At 34.4% G+C, this 26,524-nt stretch overlaps 3 protein-coding genes across 5 annotated transcripts; 1 reads left to right on the forward strand and 2 right to left on the reverse strand.

Moving 5' to 3' along the window:
- Positions 1 to 1,220: 1,220 nt before the first annotated feature.
- LOC100775557 (uncharacterized) lies at positions 1,221 to 5,281 on the reverse strand. Its single transcript, XM_006573603.4, has 3 exons — positions 4,879 to 5,281; positions 3,734 to 4,349; positions 1,221 to 2,372 (listed from the first exon to the last, which is right to left on the reverse strand). Exons 2-3 carry the CDS (start codon positions 4,286 to 4,288, stop codon positions 1,521 to 1,523), a joined length of 1,407 nt encoding a protein of 468 aa, XP_006573666.1. The 5' UTR covers positions 4,289 to 4,349; positions 4,879 to 5,281; the 3' UTR covers positions 1,221 to 1,520.
- A 9,016-nt stretch (positions 5,282 to 14,297) lies between these two features.
- On the forward strand, positions 14,298 to 18,513 carry LOC100776101 (ADP-ribosylation factor-like protein 8A-like). 3 transcript variants are annotated; one of them, NM_001254204.2, is made up of 6 exons: positions 14,298 to 14,503; positions 15,337 to 15,418; positions 15,513 to 15,545; positions 15,664 to 15,785; positions 16,669 to 16,830; positions 16,990 to 18,513. In NM_001254204.2, exons 1-6 carry the CDS (start codon positions 14,466 to 14,468, stop codon positions 17,105 to 17,107), a joined length of 555 nt encoding a protein of 184 aa, NP_001241133.1. In that variant the 5' UTR covers positions 14,298 to 14,465; the 3' UTR covers positions 17,108 to 18,513. The 3 variants fall into 3 exon arrangements, with proteins under 3 accessions (NP_001241133.1, XP_040871283.1, NP_001401561.1); XM_041015349.1 differs by lacking the exon at positions 14,298 to 14,503 and adding an exon at positions 14,686 to 14,801 and having other exon boundaries at positions 16,990 to 17,476; NM_001414632.1 differs by lacking the exon at positions 14,298 to 14,503 and adding an exon at positions 14,759 to 14,773.
- A 774-nt stretch (positions 18,514 to 19,287) lies between these two features.
- Positions 19,288 to 26,524, reverse strand: LOC778165 (telomere repeat-binding factor 2). Its single transcript, XM_003517302.4, has 7 exons — positions 26,302 to 26,524; positions 25,311 to 25,585; positions 25,006 to 25,232; positions 24,416 to 24,500; positions 23,949 to 24,032; positions 23,153 to 23,502; positions 19,288 to 19,605 (listed from the first exon to the last, which is right to left on the reverse strand). Coding segments are annotated over exons 2-7 (897 nt in total). The 5' UTR covers positions 25,461 to 25,585; positions 26,302 to 26,524; the 3' UTR covers positions 19,288 to 19,604.

The following is a 26,524-nucleotide window of genomic DNA, read 5'->3' on the forward strand; positions in this document are numbered from 1 at the left end:
TCTCTCTTATGAGCATAAAACTATATCTATCATCTTTGTGTATGGCACCTGTTTTAACTTTACCCTCTGTATGGCCCCCACAAAACCCTGAGCTCTTTCATGGAGGAAAGAAAGATAAGGGGGGACTCATAAGAGACTCCTTTTTCCTAAGAAAGCCAATAAATTGGTAAGTACATAAACAATGAAAAGGAAATAATATGAATAGTGGGTTCATCTTTTTAGGGTTGCACATCTTGAACTTCTGATGAGACTTGCCCCCTCCACGTTAACATATCCACACTCCACTCTTTTTGCATCTTTTCCCACCCTTGATTTAAATTCAAAACATTTATAGCTGCTTGCTTTTGGTTTTTTATTAAAGGACTTTGATGCTGGCCCATACCTTCTTCTGCAGGTTTAAGCTTTTGTATCCTTTTCTATAGCAATGACAACGACAAGCTGATGTAGTTATATTTTAATGGGGCCAAGTTCATGTAGAATGCTAACTCCAGTGTATTAATTTCAAACCCATAGTACTACAGGATCCCTGTCTCTCCGTATTCATCCGTTTCCTTCTTAAAAATGTTCCTCCTTCCGACAATAATGGAAGACAATATTTTTCTGATTACATAATAGGAAAAGCTAGTAAAAATAATGAATAAGAGAGAAAATGAAGACCAATCTTGCAATTAAAATTAAACACAATTACGGTATCTATCTATAGTTCCTCTCCCTCCTGAATAAGAAAGAAAATGAGCACCAAACTTGTAATTAAAGTTAAATGGATTTATGGTATCAACAGTGCCTCCTAGACTTTTTTTTTTTTTCCGCTACCTTTGGGCTAGCCTGAGATGGTGGTTTTATCCAATTTCAGAGCCCACACCAGATGATAGAGTAACAGGTTAGGGCCAGTTATTAGAATCGCTACAGAACTGGGCCCAAAATTCGGCCTTCATGTGGCGCTTATTATTATTTGCCGCATAGTAGGCACACAAGTTTACCTCATCCATCCGCAAAACGATTGAGAGATGGACCAGATGGTTCTATTTTCATCCAAAATTTCTTCCCGATCCGAAGAAACCGAATTGGATGCCAAGTTGATGGGTTAGTAAGCTCATGAGACATGATGCCATTAAATAACCAATTTATCACCTCCACATCTATGCACGTGAAGCAATTCCAAGCAGGTAGCCAAGGTACCAACGTAGACTAGAGAGTAGAATAGTAAAAAAGTACACACATGAAAGAATCATTTACATAGCTAACAATTAATTACATGATGTCGTTACACAACTGACAAACAATGCTGGATTATTAGAAAAATTCCAATCAAGTGGATAATCTTTCTCGGTATGCACGCGCTCCCTCAAACTAATCTCAGCTTATCCTAAATTAAAGGGGGCATACTATTGAGACTTAGGTTTCTATGTCCGATTCCTCAAGCAGTGAGCTTTCTCAACTAGTGCTTGACATGCAACACGGTAAGATATCTAACCGTATACCAAATCTTTGTATATTACAATGTACAAAGGGAAGCTACATTATTTGAAGCCGTTCCAGCCGTGAGGCAGTCTCCATTTTCGGTGCCAATAGATAGACACTCTTGACCACAATGGAAATTCAAAACTGTACTCAAGAGGCTGATCAACAGGTCCTGCTACTATCAAAGGCAACCATACATATCTGGAGTCTTTTAAGTCGGCCGGATTCCACCGATCGGCCATGAAAATAAATGAACCTGGGAAGCCAGGTAGAGGAAGCACAAAAGTGCTCTGAGCAAAGAAGGTTGTAAGCCTAAACATTTTGTTTCCTCCAATACAGGGATTTCCAACTGTTTCCCAAGGCCCCAAAATAGACTCAGCTGCATGAGCCAATGCCTCATTTGGGACCCATCCAGTGCAGGCTGACGTGATCATGTAATATGTGCCCTGATACTTGAACAAAGCTGGTGCTTCTCTATGCTGTCCCACCAGAATCCTTCTCATGACAGATGTCACGTTGAGATAATCTTCAGTAAGGGGTCCCATGTGCAGTTCACTATTGTCTTCAGAGGAGTAGATTAGATATGCCACACCATCGTCGTCTTTGAAAACTGTCATATCCCTGCTTTCATATCCATGGGGTCTTTGGCTACCAAGATAATCAAATGGCCCATCAGGTGTGTCACTGACTGCTACTCCAACAGCCGCTTTGGTATAGTTGGCATCATCAATATGCATCCACATCACATACTTTCCAGTCCTCTCATTGTAAATCACTTTTGGTCGCTCAAGCACATTAGACATGTGCAGGTCATGGGTTTCATCTGTTTCCTCTGCCGCTAATACAATCCCCTTGTGTTTCCAGGTCCACAAATCCTTAGAAGAATAGCAACCAACTCCAATAATGTCCACCTGGTGGATAAAGAGATATAACAACTTAGTTCAGAGACAATGTTATGGATCTAAGTAAATATGCAAGGTTGGTAGAAAAATATATATTAAAGAAAAAAGTATTCCTTTGGTAGCTACTGGAACACGAGGTTACCACAGCAAGATAATGGGCTCATAACATGGAGCAAAACCATTACTTTAACTGCAAGAGTATGGAAAGTTATTGTTTCAAAATATGCAAGTAATTAAAAGAACATACTAATTTAAAGAGAAACAAGTTTACTTTTCATAAAATACCTTGTGCTCTCTAACCATATCATCAGTATCTATTTGGGCATGGAAAATAAAACATTCTACATGCAAGCTCACTAGTGATACAATATTTTGCTCAAGTTATTCAGACACTGATACAAAAAATTTCCCTCAGCCACTCCACTTGTAAACTTGCTAGCTCACCAGATGGATATGTCCATTAACATGCTGAGTCATGTAAAAGAAATTTCCCTGACTCTTGCCATCACTTAAAGTCTAACCAACTGGATGAGGTAAGCAAGAACACCCGTGTAGAAGGTAAAAAGTCAGGATCATTTCATTTCTTTGTTTTTGAATACAGAAGAAATGTAAATTTCTCTGGCTCACTTAATAACTAGGAGAAATTGGACTATTTAGGAGAAACTTTCTAGGATTACCAAATTGCAGAAAAAAAAATTGTTCAGTGATAAGACCTTATAATCAGTGGATTTCTAAGAGGCTTTCAACAAATAGCCATTGGATTTCTGAGCATCGGAAGGGTGAAAACAACAATGAACTTATGCAATTTCAGTGGTAGCAGAAGGTTAAGACATTGCTAATATCTCCATCTGTCCAAATGGAAGGTCAATTATATATCCCTTTTTCATAGACTAACAATAATATGGAAATTTTATGCCAAATTTTAGCATATTAAAGACAAAATGAGACCTTTGAAACATATTACATTTCTCTGCCAAAGAATTCAACTATTCAGGATGATATTAAGAATGTTCAGAACCTAAAGATGCAGAAATTGCTTAAAATAGATTCGAAGATGCAGTACCTTCAATAATTTAACACAAATTAAATGCATCTCTAAATAAGCTATAGGATGCAAAGAAGGATAATGCAGATATGAGAATCAAGCATGCATCTCTAATCTACTGAGTTCTTGCTAACCAGGTAGTCTTATGATTTTTCTTTTTCAAAATAAGCAAAAGATGAAACCATGTAAACATTGCACTTATATGAAAAGATGGCAGCCATTTTCACAACCATTAAATGTTTATAAATTATAATAGTCAAAATTAAGCTACATGAAGTCCTACAGCAATGATGACAATTATTAACTTACAAACAAAATGAATTACCCGAGCAGCTCCTTTCTTGTGAATTTGGTAGGTAGGGCCATCTTTATATTCACCATACCAATAGTATGTTCTTGATCTTTTATCATATATAATGCCCCCTCCATGGGCTTGAATAGGATTTCCATCGGTATCTAACCAAATTCTCCCAGGGTAGTAGTAATAACTTTCGTTCACAGCAGTCTGCATTGGATCTATAGCTATTTTTTTACCAGGAAAAAACACATGTCTAAGTTGGGAATTTTCGTCCAAGAATTCATCAATCAGCGTGGTTGTCCGTTTAGGTCTGCGTTTTGCTGCCCGAGGGGACCTCTTTCCCCTTGGTGGGGGGATTTGAACATCTTCCTCTTCCACTTCTTGAAGTTCACGGAATTGGGGATGATTACTAATACGCAATAGAGACTCTTCACCATTTCTATCTCTGTGATGAATAAGGGTATAAAAATGAAGCAAATATAAGCATCCTAACAAGCTCAATACCACAACAGACGTTGAACATCTGCTCCCTGCATTGCAACGTAAAGTTGTTGGTTTCCTGTATTTGTTCCTCATCCTCATTTTCTCTTCCTTTTTATCTTCAAGAGAATGCTGCAATTAACCAAATGCAACCTATGGAAACCTGATAACATGACCAAATAGAAGTCACAAACATAATTTCCCAACATGCTAAGAATTTCATAAACCAAAATCAGCTTAAAATGAAACTGCTAATGATGACACTAAATATTGACTAATTGGGTTTCTCACTTTATCCCCTACACGCTAAGAATTTCATAAATCAAAATCAGTTTATGAATATTATCCCCTGGTGGGCACCATTTTATCTCCTTTTCAGTTTCATGAATTTTACACATATTGCAATCACAAAATTAAAGTGAAACCAGTTTCAACGCTTGATTGGTTATAATAAATTACCCACCCTTCCAGGTTTGCCAGAGGTAATTGAAACCACTATCTTTACCCTACTGGGTAGCTAAATATTAATAACTACCATCAAATCTTCATCTTAATCTTCAGGTCCAACCCTCATGTGTCAGATCCATTAAGCAATCCCACAACACATCTCACACCAAAATACTATGCAGACTCTAAGAAGAACCAAAACCTAATAGGTGCATAATAATAAAAGCAACGGAATGATTAGCAACCTCTGAACAAAAGTGAAGAGTCTCATCTGGTACCACTCGAACTATGGAATGAGAAGAATTCCCCGACATGCGGTTTCGTTGATGGCTTTTGGGGGTCACAGACACACTGGCATGACGCAACCACCGAACTAAGCTAAGTCCAAAAACGAAGAAAGAGAGAGAAATGAATGAGATGATGTTGGGTAAGGGTAGTTAAGTTCCAATGCAGTTTGGATCTGAGTTTGAGGTTATGACAGAGATTTGCAACCAAAGTCCAAAGGTGTCTTCACTGTGGCTTTTGTTTTGGTACCGACCCCAGCCAAATTAAATAGTTTTAGAACATCTCTTTTACCATAAATGTGACCATCTCTTTAACTTGTTTGTTCTATTTGCTTCTCCTTTCTTTCTATGTTCTGTTCTGTTGACTTGTCTCAGATACGGAACGCTTCTATGCTATGCCTATGTTCGTGATAAACTAGATTTTTACGGTTTCATGCCCAATAAGACCACGACATTTAGCGACACCTCGGCATTTCAATCCACTTTATTTAATAATAATCTTGGGGCAAACGGTGATAATGATTGGCGATCTAACACAACTCTTCTTTTAACTTTTATGTGGTGTGATAACACGATAACACGATTTTCTTTCCTTCTTAATCAGATTTTATTACTCTTAATCCAATTATGAAATACAACTAATGGTCAATAAAATGGACTTTGGGTTTAAAATTTGTTATGCTGAGACGTTGTTATGTGAAAATAGCATTAACATAGGTGTTAAGCATTAATTAGTTGTTACAGAAAATTTAAAAAAGAGACTCGCTTTCTTATTACTCTGATATGGGCTTCCTTTGCTTTGATTTAGATTTAAGTGAAGTCTTGCGAAGCAACATAAAATAGTACTGCTAGGTTTTTTTTAAAAATAAAAATACAATGGGTGAAATTAGTCAAACTACCCACAAGTGATTATTTTTCCACTTTGGGGGATGACCTTAGATTAAATGATACTGGTGTTCAGGGAATTTAGACACGAATTTCTCCCGAAAGTATTGTAACTTGTTCATTAGGAGACCGTTAGTAATAAATCACGGTACATATACTATTTTCAATGTTGTTTCATTCTCGTAATTAAAAAATGTATGACTGTCTCATAATGACTTTTTAGTATTGGTTGGAAACGCACATTCCACGTGAAATTGTGTAGGTCATTTGACTTTTTTTTTTTTTTAAAAAAAAGCCTAAGTCATTTCACTTGTTGATTAATCTTTGATAATAATCATAATATTAATAATTTTGTTGTTAATCATTTAAATTGTAACGACTACTAATTATGATATTTTTTTTCTTCCTTATCTATGGTTGATTCAATATTTATGGGTTCATTTTAATCACTCATTTTTCATTGAAAAAATTTGAAAGATTTATTTATGACGACAAATTATTCTAATAACAATGACACATATCTTAAACAAATAAGCTATAAAATGAAAGATCCTTACAATTGGGTATGTCTTATCAAATTAACTAATAAATTAGCTGAAGCTTATAAGCTACTAATAATTAAAAAGCTAAAAATTGGCATTTTACATACTAATGAATAACATTAAGCCTTTAACCAAGTTGTAGCATGAGTGAATACTACAACATCCTTTGGTAAGGAATCTTAAATCTTACATGAATCACTTATAAATAAACAAAGACACTCTAAGCTTTTCTTTTTTGGGAATTGATTACAATTTTGCTTTGTAGTTTTATGAATTTCAAAACACACTCCATATATAGAAAAATCAACTGGAATTTTAATGGCAATAATAATGTATTTTAATCATCACTTATTATTAATTTGTATGTAAAAAAATATACACCTTCAGACAATATTTTCTTAAACACGTCTCGAGTTTAAGTTTTATAAAGAAGAAAAATGTGATTGAGTGAGAAAAGTATACTAAAAATGAGCAATCAAATCTTTTATAAAATTTAATCATCAATAAATTTACTAGATAATTTTTTTAAAAAAGACAATATTACCCAAAAAAACCTCTAAGTTTAGTAAGATGAATCCACTTAAAAGGAAAAAAAAATATTTCGTGTACTAAACAATATTTAAATCTAAAATTTTGCTTAATATCAAATTTATTACCATCTAAATTAGCAAAAGTTGATACCTCTACCATAAGTATTAGACGTACATGCAACAGTGTTTAGTAAAAACAAGCCAACAAGATATAAGTTTCTTAAATAGAACTAAACTTGTCATGTAGCGCAATTAGTAACACAAGGGATAATTTATATTGTTAACTTCAGATGAGTGAAGCAAGACTAATGTCAAAACTTAAAAACCAATTGCACACATTGTAACTCATACAATCATTAAGCAGCAATATTTCACTCATTTTTTTCCTCAAACATGCAATATTCACACTTAAAACAATTTTTTTCATCTATTTACATTATTCTCCGATTTTTGTCTTGCGATCTGCATGGAGTGCCAATTATTAGGCTGAAATCGGAAAAACTAAAAAGGAAAGCAAAAGAGGTATACAACACCCTCCCAACAAAAATCATACACCTACGTACCTTTGATTTTCTACCCTTTTAAGTTTGAAAATAAATAAAAATTCCTATCTAGATCCTGAGGGTCCTAGAACGAATAGAAAGGGGATTTCTCCAGCATTGAAGAGCCTGTGCCACCCAGGAGAATACCAAGACTACCATAATAATGGAGAGAGACAACATAGATGACCATAACAATGTAGTTGAAATCCTTATTGGCCTGCATTGTTGAGACACAATTTCAGCAACTTTGTTCTTCACAGCGGTGCATTTGGACAGTCTTTGTAAGTCTGGATACATATCCCCAGCAAATCCTGGATGGATCTACTATAAGCATGAGCCATGTTGTATGAGGCTTCTGGAAGAAATCTCCCCTCTTTTCTGCATTCTTCTCTTGTGCCCTCTTCGTGACACGTGAACTTTGCAAGAATCTAAACCCAAACACGTTTTATGAATTATGAGTTTACTTCTCTATTATGGTGCAAAAGAAATAAACACACTCTAGCTTTAGTTTAGTGAAAACTTACTTTTGATAAATCACCAATCCAAATAGCATCCTGAGGGCAGCTATGTGGAACGTAGCTCAAGTTTGGGGATCCAGAGAAAGGGTCACAAATTTTTATGACTCCCATTAGTTCTTCATTTTCTTCACTCGCTCCTAGGAGCCGATAAATCACCGACATATTAGAATTTAACTGATACACAAAAAAATGATTACATCAAAACATAAAACATTAGTCATTAGAATTGGAAGAAACCGCTTGTGCATGTGTTCTTTTCCTTTTGATTCTGAATGAAGGAATGGAAACGAAATTTTCTACCTCAACTATGAAACTGTGGATGGTGTAGCCAATTTGAGCTATCAATTTCCCAGAGAAGGATTCATCAATGCAGGGCAACATCGAACCCAGGCAACTGTTTTGACGATTTTCCAGGAAGTCTTCAAAAGCGAAGCATGCATCTTCTGCAAAGCTGCATGCAGAGTTTACGCAACGTGTGACACTTGAAAAAAGGATTCATGACTTACATTCATAACTCAACCATGAACAGTTTGTTACTTACGTGTGAAGGAAAAAATCAAAACCAGCCAAGAACCAGCACAGGCTTGTTAAGATCCAAAAGCAAAAAATTATTCTGTAACAAACGCAAAATATATGTCATACCCATTGCGCAGTGCAGAATAGAGCTAGAAACTATATAGTTAATAAATAACATTGAAAGTGATATCTTACATTATAAATCCAGGACGCCAATGCAATAGCATTAGAACTGAGTCAAAACAGTAAAATGAGGAAGCATTAATTAATATCAACCAATGGTTTAAAGGAATTGGCCAGATAAATAATTGTTTAATGCTTACCTAGTGCTGCAACCAGTGTCACTAAGTTGACTGTCAGAACAACAAATGCGCTACATACCTATGTCACATTTAAGAGCGCGAAATCAATAAAATCTAAGTAAGAAACACAATCGGCATAAAATTAAAGTTGTTTAAAGGGAAAACATACGAAGTATGAGTGGCCTTGTCGAATGATTGTCCACTTCTGTCAATTAAACGGCGTATCACACGCGAGTTGTTTCTGAGGTCTTGAGTGGTGGAATTCAAACTCACACATATCTGTGGATTATACGGAAGCAAGAGGATCTGCATTTGGTTCGTTGTTTTCATGACTCTGCCTATGGTCCTAAGGGCATCTTCTCCTATACCCTCGACACATTCTTTCAGTTTTTCTGTCCTCCGTAGGGTCTTCTGACTAGTGACCAGGACAAAACTGGAAGCAATTCTGTCATACCACCCCAATTGCCTCAATTCCAATTTTGTCTAATAACATTAATTGATCACTATACACATGCGATCGACTAACTTTTAAAAAATTTGAAAAAAAATATTTATTAACTTCATATTTTTTGATGAATTTTTTAATATATAAAAATTTTATGTATTATTTTTTTATGGTTGAATTTATAAATTGATGAAATTTTTTGTGGATGAATTATTTATAAAATAATTTTCATTATTTAGGAGTCCATTTTTTAGTCTTTCCTCGGGCCCAAAAAATATTGGAGAAGGCAATGACATTGATTGAACGGTAAAGAAATTATTAGATAGTCCAGAACATCACATGTATGTTAATGTTACACAGTTTAAAGTAATAATATAACCCAGTTGCATTGGTTGAAACTACATTGATTCTAGATCATGTAATAATTTCTCTGGAATGGTGTGTAGGAAATAGGGACTTACATGGCGAGAGAGGTGAAGAAGAGAAGTAGGAAGGAAATGTGGAGATAGTAATTGTCCAAACAAGGTAATGAAGCAGAGCCACTGCATAGACACTTCACTATGATGGAAATGGCCAAGGCCAACCTACACAGCAACCTGACGCATGCAAATGCGTAGCCGTGGACTCCTGTAAATGCCGCAGACTGAAAAGGATCAGAAAGAAAGTGTAGTAAACATATATATAATGATCATACACGTTATTTGTTTTCTAAGTCTAGAGTGAAAATAAATATAGTACAGTTTAAAAAATAGAGAAGGAAAAAATTGGTTGAAGTGAGAAACTATTAACTACTCACAGCCACATAATGCTTGTTTCGAACATCAAAATCTCCATTGTAGTCTTTGAAATGTCTCAAATGATCGGGTCTACTAAAGTTCCTTTCACGAACGGGGGACCCTGAGGCTAAACATTTTTGTTAAAACACAGGAATGGAAACGAGGAACAAGAACAAAGGAAGAATTAAGAAGCGGTTTGTTGACTTGAGCATGGTAGAGTCGGTTTTGTGATTATTTTTTTAGCAAAGGAGAAAAGATGACATTTGGTGTCTCAAAATTGTGACAACTTTTTGAGTGAGAAGTGTGACTTATTAGGTAAGTTAAAAATAGCTTGTGGCATGGTTTAGTGCAAAAAAAATTGTTATGGTGAAGGAAAGAGAAATGGTAATGTTAGAGATGGAGGTAACGAATCAGAAGCCGAAATAGTTGGTTCGCTAAATGCAAGATATTGACCACTTTTAATTGTTTACTCCATGCATGCTATGTTCCAGTATCCATGTCTTTACCGTAAGCTTAAGCATTGCCCTTTTTTATTTCCCACTTTTTGCTGCCTCTATCTTCGGTCGTCTTTTTTTTTTTTTACCTAGCTCGAACTATATACATCATAGAATGAACCCAACAAAAAAATGGTCTTTGCATATATACCTTTCGTTAGAATTGGCAAGAGGCACGAGCATCTTACCTTCCAGTCGTTCACTACCCCGGCACATATATATATATATATGTGTGTGTGTGTGTGAGAAGTTTTAGTGCAATTTGTGTTGTATATTTTATAACATACTAAAATTGTGATTTTATTGAATTTCAAATTCTATGATAAAATCATATTTTTGTTGTACTATGAGACAAAAAAAAAATATTTTTATTACATAATGTATAACATAATCATATTTTTACATCTTTTTGCACCGATACTTGCATAAAAAGAAATTTCATTACACGATATTTTTGTAACTCCATTTATATAATGGAAGTATAATTATTATACAACAAAATTGTACTTCTGATGCAGCAAGTTTTTTCACTCCTAGTGGAATAGAAGTATGTTTCCGCGTTATACAGGGAAAGAATATTTTTAAAAATAAAAAATGTTTGTAAGGGCAAATAGTAACTCCCTTCCCAAATTTTCAGTTTAGCCATGTTGAATTATGCACCGGATCATCATCTTATCCGGACCATATAGCCTATTTTTTTCCCTCGTACTAAAACAAAGGAAGTCGAACTCAAACTCAATGTCGATGCGGGTTTCAATATATCGAATAGCATTGGTGCGGTTGGTATGATTGCCAGGGACCCAAATTATTGTGCTAAAAATATCGACGCTATTTCCCCATCCGTGGTTGAGGGTGCAGCTTTGAGAGAGGCAATTTTGTTTGCTGCCAATCTTTGTTGGGACCATATGATTTGAATTAGAAATTTTATTTCTACAACAATTTATACAATTAAAAAAGAGAGAAAAAATAAATGCATTGTGGATAAAAAAAAATAGAGAAGAGAAACAGAAACATGAGATATTATCATATAAATTATCATATGAATATATAGTTCAATTAAATTTCATTTTTTATCTTTAATTCTTGTGGATAAAAAAAAATTTAACTAGACGTAATAAATTTGGCTAGGGCGTAGTGCATTCTGCTCCTTGCATCCAGCATCTAGCCATGTTTAAGGGTTTGGTCTGTAGAATTTGTTTCCAAAAGATGCAGTCAACTAGTGTGTGATCAAGCTCAGGGTTAATTCTTTAGCCATGTTTGCTCCGTTTGTTGATCGGGTTTGGTCGGCAAAACTATTGGCTTTGGGTCAATGTCAAGGATTGTAGATTATTTGCACTTCTTCCGTGAATTATACTTTAATTTGAAGTTCCTATAAAATATATATGATTTCTATTTTCTAGATCATGATTAAATTTCTCTCTTTTTTATCCGTCTCACATTAATAACTTAGCTTGATATTAAAATCTCAAATATAGTTCTAAAGAATTTTGAGGATTCCTTTAGCACCTGAGACGTTAATTTATCTACAAAGACATTTCCTATTTCTATCTAAATGTCAACATTACAATTATATTATTATTTTTTTAACAACAACACACTATTTTTATTACCGGAAATCAAAGATAATGTCAATAATTTATTCAATCAATCTAGTTAAATCTTTTTGTACACACTTTTGTTTAAATATTTACTAGTGTCTCTTTCAACATCCTAACTTTGTCTTAATTTCATATTTGCGTGTATTAAAAAAGGTATAAATATCTTCATATAGTAAGTAATTGTTCGTCTACCTTTGTTACTTAGAGTTAAGTAATCTTATGTTGTCTAGGATTAGAGGTGAGTTGATTTGCGTAGTTGGGTTTCCTTTAGTCTCTCGATTAAAATAGCTGTTGTCATTTAAATAACTTAATTGATTCTTTAACTGCAATTCAACTTCTAAACAAAGGCTGCCATCGTTTTGATGATTTCACCGTTGTTACTCCCTGCTGCATCAGTTCTAAAGGAAGTTTCCTGTAGTGGCATCACCATGCCTTTAGAGAAAGTAACCAAACCAATGACACCCTTGCTAAATTTGTTTGAGTTTTTGATACACTTTTTAATTAATTTTGCAAGTTTACTTTTGTTTGCTGATTCAGCTGGTCTAATTTTCTCTCGCGGATTTTAGTTGGGGGCTTGTGCCTCACCCACGTAACAAAAAAAAAGGAAAAGTAATGCATGCATGTCCTCCATTTCACATACCCGCTCCTCGTCAAAATGGGAAAGATATAGTCCTTCGTTGGGTAGTCACGGATATTAATTGGGTCAAACTACTAATAAGTCTTTTAAGGATATTAATTAAAAAAGTTGTAAATATATTTTATTAAATGTTTTAAATGATTTAAAAAATAAAAGTTTTAAAAATTAATATTATAAAATAAACATTTTTTAATATTATCTTTATTTAATTTACTCCCTTAATCAGTACTTTGAATTAAAGTATTAAATACCATGTGTGATATCAATTAATTAATTAAATATGCATACATTTAATATATATATATATTTCAAAATTTAAGTGAGTAATGCAAAGGGATAGCATCACTTATATAAGAATATATAACTTATTTTTGTCCTATTTATTTTATAAATTTACTTTCATATTATCTTTCTCTTTCCATAAAATATACTAATTGTACAACAATTATACGTACTATATTCCATTCTATTATTCTTATGTGTCGGCAAAACTGTGATGGATTAAAAACATTTTTCTGAAAGAAAAGACTTCAATGTAGCAAGACTAGATTAATAAGAGAAAAAAAATATTTCAACTCTTGCTGCAAAATAGTCTTTGTAAGGGAGACATGTGTAGGCTTTCAAAGATGGGAATCAAATAATAATATTATTGGCTGAGAAGAGAGAAATTATAGAGATGTAAATTTATAAGATAAATAAAAGAGAGATAATATCCCATTCAGTTCAGTATATAAGGGGGAAAAATAATTTATCAGGATGAATAAAAAGTAGGCATATAAATAATTTTAATTAATAATGTGACAAATTTAAAATTCATTTTAAAAATATTCATATAATTAAATTATTTAAGTAATTATAATATTTAATAAAATTTTAAAAAAATTAAGGTATATTTTTCCACAAATAAATATGACTTATATTTTTAATAGATCAAATAATACATTCACTTGGATACAAAATAAATGAATATTTTATTAATAGATTCAACAATAAAATAAAAAATTTGATAATTAGTATATCTTAATGTGAGTACACATTCCAGTGAAATTTATAAATATTTTGTACTACATCACGACAAAAAAGAAAATTAAAATAATAATATCTGAAAATGTGGAGATAATATTTTCGTATAGTTTTTTTTATTTATTTTAAGCATTATCCAGCTCACATTTGTCACGCTTGCAACCTGCCTTGATTGGTTATTAAGATACTCATAATTTCGCTGTCGGAGGCGTCTTCACTCCCTTTTACTATTGCCTTCCGTATATGAAACATTTACACGCTCTTCCACGTATTCGCATGCTTAGTTTCTACTGGTTCGTGTTTTCCACGCTCCATAACTGAGATTGGGTGAATGCCTCCACTTACTCCCAATCAACTTCGGTATGGTCCAGCGGTAGTGATTCGTGGCGATCCATCACAGGTCGGTCAAAATAAAGATCATAACTGAGGAGTGATCTTCTGCGTCGCTACGTTTTGGCATAATTATGGGACTCTCCGTGATCAACGGGTATGATTGAGCGGAGTATCTCGACCGTTGGATCTGAGAAAATCCTAAATATATATTTAAAGATAATTTGTGTTTTGTAATTGATATATAAGAGTGCTATAAAGAGTGGGAAAGGAGGTAGGAGAGGAAGAGAGAAAAGTGAATTGGATTGCATCTCTCGCTTTGTGTTGGAAGAGGGGAATCGTAGATCTGATTTCTTTCTTTCTTTTAATAATAATTTTGTGATCAGAATTATTGAGCTGAAGAAAAGACAATGGGATTGTGGGAAGCTTTTCTCAATTGGCTACGCAGGTAAGCTTCATTCAACCAAAATAATTTAGTTTTTTTTTTTCACATTGACCGGGTCTTTGCTTTATACATCGCCTTAAGATGAAATAAAAAAAGTTTATGGTAATAGTGTGTTATTGTTGTACATTTTTTAATTTTAATTTGAATGCCGTGGATGGTTTGAAATGTGTATTCTGTATGTTATGCTGTGAGGGATTTTTTTTTTTATAGTTTAGAAAGAGGGTTTGTTTGTGGTATAATGTTTTCGTGCGTTGACTTTCAATACTTGTGAAGGTGTTTAATGCAAATATTTATCTGTTTTGTGAGTAATGTTTCACGATTTGTAAATGCATCGTCCTCTGATATCGTTCATGAATGTTTGATTTCAAATGAGTTCTTTTTAATTCTGAATTTATTGCCTTCCGAATTTTGAATAAGTACCTGGAACTACTGGATATGAAATTTGTATTCAAAGAGGATTTCTGTTTAAGAATCAAGTCCCCCCCCCCCCCCCCCCTTCACGAACTGAGTATGGAGTTTTGTTGGTATTAATGAAATAAGCTGAAGGAAATGGTGAAAAAAGACGGAAGCAATTGAGATGGAAGGAAATCACCCAATTAGATTTTTTGTCCAACACTCACAAATTTGTTTGTGTGAATAAAGCTTAATTCTGTTTTGAATGGCTTTTGATTGCACTAATCGAACCTGCCTTCTTTTTTTATAACACAAATTTTCAGTTTTAGGTTACACTTGGGAAATTGAATTGTATATATGTTTATGCCTATATGCATTATCTGGACTTAGTTGATCACTTTCTTGGAGCGCATGAGCTTACTATGTTGCAAATTTGATTGCAGCCTTTTCTTCAAGCAGGAAATGGAGTTATCTCTAATAGGACTTCAGAATGCTGGGAAGACTTCCCTTGTAAATGTAGTTGCTGTAAGTTCAATAATTGGCTTTCACTTAGCAACTTAATTGTTTAATTTTGGGATTGACTCGCTGACAGATATTTTCTTTTATGTTGTTTATATAGACTGGTGGATATAGTGAGGACATGATTCCAACTGTAAGTTCACTTCACCAAATGCTTTTAATTATTGCTTTCTCCTTTATTCAATTTTATGGGCTTTTCTATCTATCAGGGGCAATAATATTCTGATCAATTTATTGTTATCTGATTCCAGGTGGGATTCAATATGAGGAAAGTGACAAAAGGGAATGTTACAATAAAGTTATGGGATCTTGGAGGACAACCTAGGTTCCGCAGCATGTGGGAACGTTACTGTCGTGCCGTTTCTGCTATTGTGTATGTAACAAACTTCTTATCTTCTTTTGACTTTGAAGATTCTTCTCTACCTACAGACATGAACATGTGCATATACGTGTTTCTCATAGCAGTATATTTTAGATGCATATACTGATACAGGTTTAACTGATCAATGCATACATGTACACAAATTTATATGTATATTTGTAGAATTGTGTTGGCTATCAACTTTGTACAACGATCATGTTGTCCACATGGTTTTGAATCTTGCCTAGTGATCAATTTGAGGTCTATCCAAAGCCCTAAATCTGTTCTTTCTAATCAAAGTGCATACTTTATTTGTCTTTGTAGTACCCCCAGATTAAGTCCTGTTTGATTATAACTGCTAATTTGTAGTTTAGTTATTATTTTTTCTTCCATGAACCCAAACAAAGTTCTTCATGTATCCCTGGCAGTGTTGCCTGTACAATTTAATTTCATTAATGCCTTCTACAAGCAATATGTCTTGGCCATAAGTTGTAATTAAATATTGTGTATCATGATTAAAACAATTTGCACAGCAAGGAAGTGAGTAGGTTACAGCTTCTTGAAACTTTAAGCAGACTTGATTATCCTTCAATGGTTGAGTTGTGCGGACCACAGGTTAAAAAGTTGAAACTTTCACTCTGTATGCTTTGCTGCTGCCTAGTTCTGAAAAGACTTAGTTATTTATATTCCAAAGCAATTTTCACTGTTCGTTTTAAAAATTGTGATGCTGCTGAGAATTCTCTGCCTCTTAGAACCAGTGGCACCTGTGTAATTGGACCATGTGCCCTTTTCTGAATTGAAGCCTTTTCTCCCTCTACATTTACACCTTAAGCTAGCAATCACTAGTTGAATGTATGAAACTTGGCAAGTTCTCATAATCAAATCTCTTCTGCAGTTATGTTGTTGATGCGGCCGATCCAGATAACATTAGCATATCAAGAAGTGAGCTTCATGATTTGCTGAGCAAACCTTCATTGAGTGGCATCCCTTTGCTGGTATTGGGGAACAAGATTGACAAAGCGGAGGCTCTGTCTAAACAAGCACTGACCGACCAAATGTAAGCCCTATATCACTTTTATTCTGATTGCCTTGGAGCCTTAACAAGTAAACTTACTGTAAAAAATTTACAGAATCAAATTGTTTAAGAATTACATTTTCTCCTTCCATTCTGTGTTTTATATTATTTTGGTGCTGAACAGTGTTTTCTGGTGTGCAGGGATTTGAAGTCAATTACTGACAGGGAAGTTTGCTGCTTCATGATCTCATGCAAAAACTCGACCAACATCGACTCTGTTATTGACTGGCTTGTAAAGCATTCCAAATCAAAGAGCTGAGAACCTACTTTCTGTTTTGAATTCTAATGCAATTTACGGGTAACATTTTCTGGATTTACTAGAGGCATTTGCATGTCTAACTCGTTTGCTGATTGATTTATTCATCCCTTTTGTCAGATGCTTTGTAATATAATATCATATCATTCTTGTCCGATAGGGAATTAAACGGGATGACATACATGTGAAGGGTTACTTTATGAGCAAATTATATCGTGTCATAGGAGTAGCTATATCATTAAAAATTCACTGAACTGCCATGAGAACTGATCTTTTTATCGTTGTAAATTAGATTGGATATTAGATTCTTTCGAAGGACCCAGTAGCGCGTGTCCTTACGCTAATTCCATGAGTTTGCCAAACATGAACAAATTCAGCTGCGTTCTTTGTGCTGTCACTTTTTGTTTATTTCTTTATGCGGAAGGGTTAGTCAGTTGGGTTTTTTTATTATTATTTATCTTTGCATGTGAAAGACTCAAATGATTTCATATAAAAACGAAGATATACCAAAATTTCATATCGTAGAATTTCAAATTTTCAAATTTTTTATTAATGTAGACGTTTTTAAATTGTTTTAATGTATGAATTAGTTTCTGAGTTCAGAAACTCATCAATTACAAATGACTTAAAAGTGGTGTATATTCGCCTTTATACCAATTTATTGAGAAATTGTTTTTTTACGAGTGATAAATTGAAATATACCCATAAAATTCATATGATATCATTGTTTTCCGAACTCAATATGGATCTCTGTGTCTTAATTAATTAGTCTTTGAATATCAATTGAAAGATATCAAGGTTCAAAACAAAAAATTGAAGAACTTACAAATTTTATGGGCATTAAAAAGATACATCTAATACCTATTTCAACATATGATAAATTTTTCCACAATGGTTGTAAAATCTGACAGAATCATAAAAGCAAATGACCAGCATATGATAATATGATTATATAATAATATTATTATTTTGGTCAAAATTTAGAATCGGGTTTCAAAATGGCCGTAAACTAAACATTACAGCTCCCCCACATTTTTTTATGGAAAGTACTTGACGTCTATGCATTTTGTTTAGCTCAAAAGCATGTTTTATATTAACTTCATACATCATAATTGTACCTGATTGTAGAGTAAGTAGTGCTTATCATAAGTGCATCGTTCAATTCAAAACTAGTGCAAGGTTGTAAACTTTTTTAATAATGCACTAAAGGATATATATGATGCGGTAAATAAAAAATAAGCTTAATTGTATTTTTATTTATATTTTTAAAAAAAATTTGGTGAATCATATCCTCAACAAATTAATTTAGTACATTTTATCTGTAACTTTTAAAAAAACTTGTAAATTTTATCCTTTATTATTTTACTCAACATAATTGTATTTTTTACCATTCTGAAGTCTCTCTTTGAAACAATGTTTTTTGACATTTTTGTGATAGAGAAAAAAAAATGCATGATCCAGCCAGGTTACCGATTTAAATACAAGACTGCTGAGCTTAGCCGAGACATCTCTCTTGTTCGAAGCGTCATCATGCCAGACATGTTTTTAACATCGACATTTATTCGACACTTCTTATTATGTTTTCAATTTAAAAATGGTTTTGTTTGCTTAAACACTTAAGTGGATAACTTTACATAACACATACAATTGAAAAAAATAAAAGGTTGATTTAAAAGGATGAATAAACTATCTTTTAAATATTCTGTTATATGTTATCCATTTCATTTCATCATAGTATCTCTTTTTGCATGTGTATGCAATGTTCTAGTATCTTATATTTTAGACATTAGTTATGTTAAAATTTCTATGTCGTATCATGTGTTCAAACTTCGTAGGTTTCAACATGCGAATCAAACCGGTTGGGAATCCGAGTCTCGAAACAATGGATCGATTGACCTGGGTCGTTTCGAGTCTAATAACCATATGCTAAAAAGTATTCTAGAATTGGACCTTTTTGTGATCCTCAGTTTTTCCTCAATTATATTTCCAAATTAAAGTGGCAAATGTAAATATTATTTGCCCAAACATCTGAATGCCACTTATCTAAGTTTAATTTTTACAAATCTCAAAAAGAATTCAGTATAATTACAACATAGTCCGTGTAAAACAGCAACAATTTAAAACAAGGATTCGGGTAAATATGAATCACGAGAAAGTGGCACTCAGCATTGTCATTGGAACTCTAATAAAAATTGTATTCTTCCATTTACTAATAGAGGATGTCTATCACACATTCCATCATAACACTAGATCACTGATTCCACTCTTCCACTAATACTTTGTACTCTCGCCTCATTGTCTTTCTTAAAAATAAGGTCAAAATAAATAAATAAATAATACGCTCATAATGACTCCTGACAAAACGTTTCATAGATCAATCCCGCATATTCCAAATTTACAAGCCTAAATTATGTACAGTAATTGAATACATGCAGGAAGTCTAGCAGCAGAATTATGATCTCAAATACTCCTCATGTCAGCAACGCAGAAGCTGACACCATCTGCACAAATTTGCAAAGATAAAACGGTTAGCTAAAAGAACTGACAGAAACCAATACTCTGGAGGAACAAGAGTGATGTGGCACTAATTAAAGCTTAGAGAAAACCTTTCACCCGCATTAATTAAAAAAACTGTGGTTTTTTCACGAGAGACAGGGTTTTGGTTGGCAAATATTACAACAAAGGTTGGGATCTATGGTAATTAGAAACTAAGTCATAAAAGAAGAATTTTAACTAAGATCTTGTCACGTGTTATTCTGGAACAATGGGATAGGCAATGGGGAATGATGAAATAGAACTGCAGAGTAGATATTAACCATCCTAACTAACTAAGTTTGTTAGTTGTTAACTAAGTCTGTTATAATTAGTTAGAGGTGGTTAGTTTTCTGTTATGGTAGTTATAGAGAGTATATAAGTAATGAAAGATACTTTGTATGATACTTCTGTAATAATAATTTTGAACCATTTTCTATGATCAAATATTCTTTCTATTCCAATAATTTTCTTCACTAGCTACCTTTTCTTCTTCATTTGAGTTCATCCATGGCATTTCTTTATATCTTCAATATGGTATCAGAGCTCTTCAATTGAAGAACTCTGCTGCGCTATATCCTTCCTCTTTCTCTTTGTACTTTGTTGATTCTTCAAGATGGATGAAGAACAAGATGAATCTCTCAGTGTTCATAGCCCTTACTACTTGCACCCTAGATCAGCTCTCACGGCCTTGAGTGCAAAGAATAAAGTGAAATTTGTTGATGGTTCCCTTCCTTGACCAACCTTGAATCATAGATTGCACGCAACTTGGAAAAGAGCAAATAACATGGTGGTTTCGGGGCTTGTACACTCAGTTGCAACTTCCATTTGTCAAAGCATCTTATGGATGGACAGCGCAGTTGATATCTGGAAAGATTTGAAAGCCCGATACTCACAAGGTGATTTGCTTCGAATTTCTGATTTACAACATAAATTAGCTTCAATTAAACAAGGAGACATGGATATTACTGATTATTTTACAAAGCTAAGAACAATTTGGGATGAGCTTGAGAGTTATCGAGCCGATCCTGTGTGTACGTGTGCTTCTAAATGTGGCTGTGATGCTCTTGTTGAAGTAAAGAAAAGGAAAGATCAAGATAGAATAATGGAGTTTATGCGTGGTCTCAATGATCAATACAATCATGTTAGATCAAACATACTCATGACGGATCCCTTGCCATCGATTAACAAAGCTTTCTCTTATATGGCACAACAAGAAAGGCAATTTGCAAGTTCTGATGCACTTGGCAATCTGAGTTTAGTTAATGCTGCTGCTAATACAAGATTATCTAATTCTTGCAGTTACTGTAGTAGAGACAATCACACAGTAGAAACATGTTATAAGAAAAATGGTTTTCCACCTAACTTCTTCTCTAAGACAGAACCTAAGTCATTTAAAGAAGCTTCCCAATCAGACAAATGGATCAAAGCAATGAATGTTGAAATTGAGGCTTTAGAGGCTAATCATACTTGGATTTTGACTGACCTCCCTCCTAACAAATCTGCTATTGGCTGTAAATGGGTTTATAAAGTCAAACACAAGGCTGATGGGTCAGTAGAAAGATATAAGGCTAGGTTAGTAGCCAAGGAGTATACTCAGATTGAGGGTCAAGACTACCTTGATACTTTTTCCCCAGTGACTAAGATAACTACTGTGAGATTGTTACTTGCATTAGTTGTTGTTAACAACTGGCATTTAAAGCAATTAGATGTGAATAACGCCTTTTTGTATGGAGACCTTAATGAAGAAGTTTACATGACTTTGCCTCCTGGTATGCACTCAACAAAATCTAATCAAGTTTTAGATTACAAAGATCTTTGACAAGCCAGTAGACAGTGGTATGCTCGATTGTCTACTTTCCTCATCTCACATGGCTATAGACAGTGCTCTTCTGATCATTCTTTGTTTATTAAGCAGCATCTTCAATCTTTTACTGTTTTACTGGTTTATGTAGATGATATTGTCTTGTCAGGCAATGATCTTCTAGAGATTAAGTCCATCACTCAGCTTCTGGATGAAGTTTTTAAAATCAAAGACCTTGGTGACTAAAAATTTTTTTTTGGACTTGAAGTGGCTCGTAGTAAACAAGGGATCAATATTTGTCAAAGAAAATATGTTCTTGATATACTGCATGATGCAGGCATGTTAGGAAGCAAACCTGTCTTTACTCCAATTGATTATGCTGTAAGACTACACCAACAATCTGGAACTCCACTTGATGATACAACAGCTTCATCATATCGTAGGCTCATTGGTCGCCTTATTTACCTCACCAATACAAGGCCCGATATCACATTTGCGATGCAACACTTAAGTCAATTTGTAGCTCATCCTTCTTCAGCTCATCAGCAAGCAGCCTATAGGATTCTTAGATACTTGAAAGCAGCACCAGGTTCTGGTATATTTTTCTCTGCTTCCAGCATATTGCAGCTCAAAGCATTTAGTGACTCTGACTGGGCAGGATGCATTGATACCAGGCGATCTATCACTGACTACTCAGTTTATCTTGGTAATTCCCTTATTTCTTGGAAATCCAAAAAGCAGGCCACGGTCTCTAGAAGTTCTTCCGAGGCTGAGTATCGGGCAATAGCCAGTGCTACATGAGAATTACAATGGTTAACCCACTTGCTTAATGATTTTGGGATTGTTTACATTCAACCAGCTCTTTTGTTTTGTGACAATCGTTCCGCTCTTCACATTGTTGCTAATCCTGTCTTTCATGAACGCACGAAACATATTGAGATAGATCGTCACATTGTGCGAGAGAAACTGCATTCAGGCCTTATAAAGTTGCTGCCCATTGCTTCAGCTCAACAACTTGCAGACATATACTAAAGCACTTCCACTAGGCGCCTTCAATTTTCTTCAGTGCAAGCTGGAAATGTCAAATATACATTCTCCAACTTGAGGGGGGATATTAACCATCCTAACTAACTAAGTTTGTTAGTTGTTAGTTACCTAACTAACTAAGCCTGTTATAATTAGTTAGAGGTGGTTAGTTTTCTGTTATGGTAGTTATAGAGTTTATATAAGTAATGAAAGATACTTTGTATGATAATTCTGTAATAATAATTGTGAACCATTTTCTATGATCAAATCGAGCCCTGGTGCAGCGGTAAAGTTGTGCCTTGGTGACTTGTTGGTCATGGGTTCGAATCTGGAAACAGCCTCTTTGCATATGCAAGGGTAAGGCTGCGTACAACATCCCTCCCCCATACCTTCGCATAGCGAAGAGCCTCTGGGCAATGGGGTACGAAGTTTTTTAAATATTCTTTCTATTCCAATAATTTTCTTCACTAGCTATCTTTTCTTCTTCATTGGAGTTCATCCATGGCATTCCTTTATATCTTTAATAGTAGACATTGTCAAAAGTTAAAAGAGATTAGCTCGATGAAAATTGGGCAAAGACATTGGAAAAACAACCACTTGCTGAAATCATTCAAAACGGGAAAAGGAATCTATACACATCAGTTGTAGGCATTAGTTGTTTTTTTTTTTTTGGTAAGGAGGCTTACCAAATACGAAGTGTCTTGCATTTTAGTGCTTTCATTGCTGCTTTTGCAAACACTCGTGCAGCCTCTGCCTCGGCTTCTGCAGCATCTGCCTCCCTAGCTGCTGCCTCAGCCTCGGCAATGGCAGCTTCTGCCTCTGCAACTGCTTTTGCAGCTGCCGCCGCAGCCTCTTGAGGTGTCACACCCTTCATTTTCGATAGCTCTGCATCAATTTCGGATTTTGAAAGGATGTTGACACCAGTCTTCTCTGCTTTTGGAGAATCTTTGGGCCTCCCTTCCAGGAGTAACAGGGAAGAGCATCTTCTTTTCTCAGATATTGTTAAATTTGTTGCAATCCTGTACTTATGCTTTACCTGTCATTACTCGTTAGATATGTCACACTCAGGATCTATTGACCAAATAGAGTTTAATTGCATACCCAATATTTATTTAACAGTAATATTAGTTTATTAAATGGGAAAATTTTATCAATTCAAAATAGTTTTTTCACTCCTGCTAAAGAGCGTGCCCAGATATGCATAGTTCAACTGCCACAAGAGAACATATTTCTATTCACATCTGTGCACACATATAACCAATTACTTTCTTGTCGCAAATCATATTTTGTCAATAACCTTCAATAAATAACATAAAAAATGTTGTCAGTAAAGTATCTGTCATACATGATCTAAAATTTATCCAGACTGACTATGCTTCATTACAAAGGTTTGCAGATAAAAATGTTGATTATTGGGAAACTAAGTTCCAATAAGCCAAGAACAATGTGCCTTGTTAAGGGATTAACTAACAGTAAAATTACCTTCATTAATTTTCCACTAGCCACCATGTGCTTCAGTTTTGTTGACAGTAACTTTCTGAGGGTCGGCGTAGAACAGTATTGATCCTAATGAGATGAAAACTTTTCAACATTAGTTTTGATGCAATGGTGCAAACAAGCACCTAAAAAATTAAATTTCTAGAATTTGTTGCATTTAATAATGCTGTAAGCTTATCAGGATATTTAAAAAGATGAGCAGTACATAACATCTTATATATGGAAAGAGAAATTATTTGATAGTAGAGGAATAAATGAAAACAATTTACTGTTCAATTCTAAATCTAAATCCACCCACGAGCAATTAACAAGAAAGAGAAGAGGCCAAAATAGAAGAAATTAAGTATTCTTTGTAGCATTGAAGTTTACACGCACCGACACCTTGATCATCATTTGTTTCTTGAGATGTTGAGATTCTATGGCCATAAGTGAAGGAATTGAAGTACAAATACCTCTATATATGCAGCAATTGCTGCCTGGTCAGAACCCCTTGGCTCCTTCAACTTGATAATGGACTCTAATATAAGATTATCCAACCTGTCATTATTAAAAAGCATACAGCTGCTGTCATTGAAAAGCATATTGTCACTCACAAATTACCACAAATTTAACAGAACGTTGCCATCAGAAGTAACAACAGAAGATAACTATTTAGCAATTATATGTAACTGCAATTGGAACATCTACATAGGTCACTGAATAATGAATTGTATTTTCAGTGTATCTTTGCCATGTTTGGTGCAGAGTAATCATGAATTTAAAAAAATAAAATTCAATAAAAATGAAGAATCAAGATGCAAGATTCCCCATGGTACGTGGAAAATAGCATTAATTTCTAGCAACTTAGTTTAGTTATCTATTCATTAAAAAAAATGGTATACTAGAGCACTGCTTTATGCAATCTCAGAACTAATTACTAGCAAGGGAGGAACAATCTACAATTATACAATGTTTCTTCAATCGCTTTTCAAAAACAAGATTAAACCAACTGAGAAGAGTAGACCATTAATTTTCTCAAGAGTAAATGGCAGATATATTTAACTGGAAGTTCTGTAGCTTCGATATTTTTTCCTTTGAATTAGGAGATGTCCCACTAGAAACTGCCAAAGGCTTGGGATTTGCAACTTCTTTGTCACGTTGAACTACAGTACTCAAGGCCAAGTGGTTATTGTCAATTTTGGTGGATGGTAGTAGGTTCTTTTTAAGAGCTAGCTTTGCTTTCTGCCTCGATCCCCATATTGCTGTCACATTTATGTTCCTCCATTTGTCCTGTTTCACAGTTTAAAGCACATATATCATTTGACATGAGCAGTAGTAGTAACATGCTATGCCCATAAAAAGACTTACCTTGAGATCTACATTTGAACGCATGCGCAAAATGGAACTGAACTCTGGGTCTGTAAGTATGGTGCGCCATTTTCCAGCCCCGTGTTTGACTACTCCAGCTTTCAATGCTGCTTCTTCCTCTGCGGTCCATTTCTGCTTAGGAGCACCCATTAAAATAAGTACAAAACCTTTTTATGACAGTATAATCTTTGCTTTTGTTCTAGAGGAAAGCTTGGAAGTTGAGTGCAGCCTTCTTCTGCATGTCCGTCCACCAAGAAAAATCTGACTTTACTTACCTACAAGCATGAGAATGAAAAATTGAAGTAAAAATAAAAATAACAAGACAATTTTAAACACATTTTACTCTTCATTTTTTTTTTTAAAGCTCAAACCCAAAATCTTGATCATCAAACGTTAACCTCAATTCCTAATTAACTTCAATCTCATCTCCTAGACATCCAACATTTGAAAAGAGAGCAACTCCAGATAGCCCAGAAACCACTATTTCATGTTATTTATCTGGCCAAATATGTTGTAAGAATCATCTAGAAAAGGAGAAAAATGATTTACTGATATTGTTGCAATGCCAATACAATTAGATCAAGCCTTAAAAATTAAAAATTAAAAAGAAGAAGCAACGAGGCACTGAAAGCATACACATACAAGGGTCACAGCCAAATACCACCTAATGTACTTACACCTAAATCTCCATGTAATGTAAATTGAGTCGGAGAATCAACTATAACTCATAGCATTAACAACAGTACGGAATCATCATTTATCAATAAGGGTTTTGGCATCGCCTTAAATAAAAAACCCAACTGCTGCTAATGTTTCGGTTTCAAATTCATTAAGCACACACGAGTTTTACATTCATTAAACAAACACAATGACAAGGAAAAGTGATTACTCTTCAACTCGTACAGGGCACGATTAACAAAATCCGAGTTAATAAAAGTAACAGAGAAAATAATCACCGATACATAAACTATATTCGTGCACACTAACTAACCTGGGAATATAGATAGCAGAAAATTTAGTTGAATTGGGGGAAAAAGGGAAGAAAATTAAAGAGGAATCGGTGGACAAAGGTGTAACGCATCGGAGAATCGCGAGGCAAAGGTGTGAATTGGGACAAGTTGGAGTATTTACACGCAGATATGTGGAATTGGTGCCTGCGAGGAACCGGAGAATAACGAGAAAAAAAAATGTTTTCTAGTTTATTTGTGTTAATG

The sequence above is a fragment of the Glycine max genome, chromosome 1, assembly GCF_000004515.6.
Source record: "Glycine max cultivar Williams 82 chromosome 1, Glycine_max_v4.0, whole genome shotgun sequence".
NCBI lineage: Eukaryota > Viridiplantae > Streptophyta > Magnoliopsida > Fabales > Fabaceae > Glycine > Glycine max.

Bases quoted from the DNA above. Each gene is read 5' to 3' on its own strand.
- LOC100775557 (XM_006573603.4), bottom strand. From the start codon at position 4,288: ATGAGGATGAGGAACAAATACAGGAAACCAACAACTTTACGTTGCAAT. The intron at 2,373-3,733 runs GTAATTCATTTT...TTTATCCACCAG, and splicing joins ACAAGAAAGGAGCTGCTCGG to GTGGACATTATTGGAGTTGG.
- LOC100776101 (NM_001254204.2), top strand. From the start codon at position 14,466: ATGGGATTGTGGGAAGCTTTTCTCAATTGGCTACGCAG. The intron at 15,546-15,663 runs GTAAGTTCACTT...ATCTGATTCCAG, and splicing joins GTGAGGACATGATTCCAACT to GTGGGATTCAATATGAGGAA. The intron at 15,786-16,668 runs GTATGTAACAAA...TCTCTTCTGCAG, and splicing joins CGTGCCGTTTCTGCTATTGT to TTATGTTGTTGATGCGGCCG.
- LOC778165 (XM_003517302.4), bottom strand. From the start codon at position 25,460: ATGGGTGCTCCTAAGCAGAAATGGACCGCAGAGGAAGAAGCAGCATTG. The intron at 24,501-25,005 runs GTTAAATATATC...TAATAATGACAG, and splicing joins TCGAAGCTACAGAACTTCCA to GTTGGATAATCTTATATTAG. The intron at 24,033-24,415 runs GTATTTGTACTT...TCATCTCATTAG, and splicing joins CAATTGCTGCATATATAGAG to GATCAATACTGTTCTACGCC.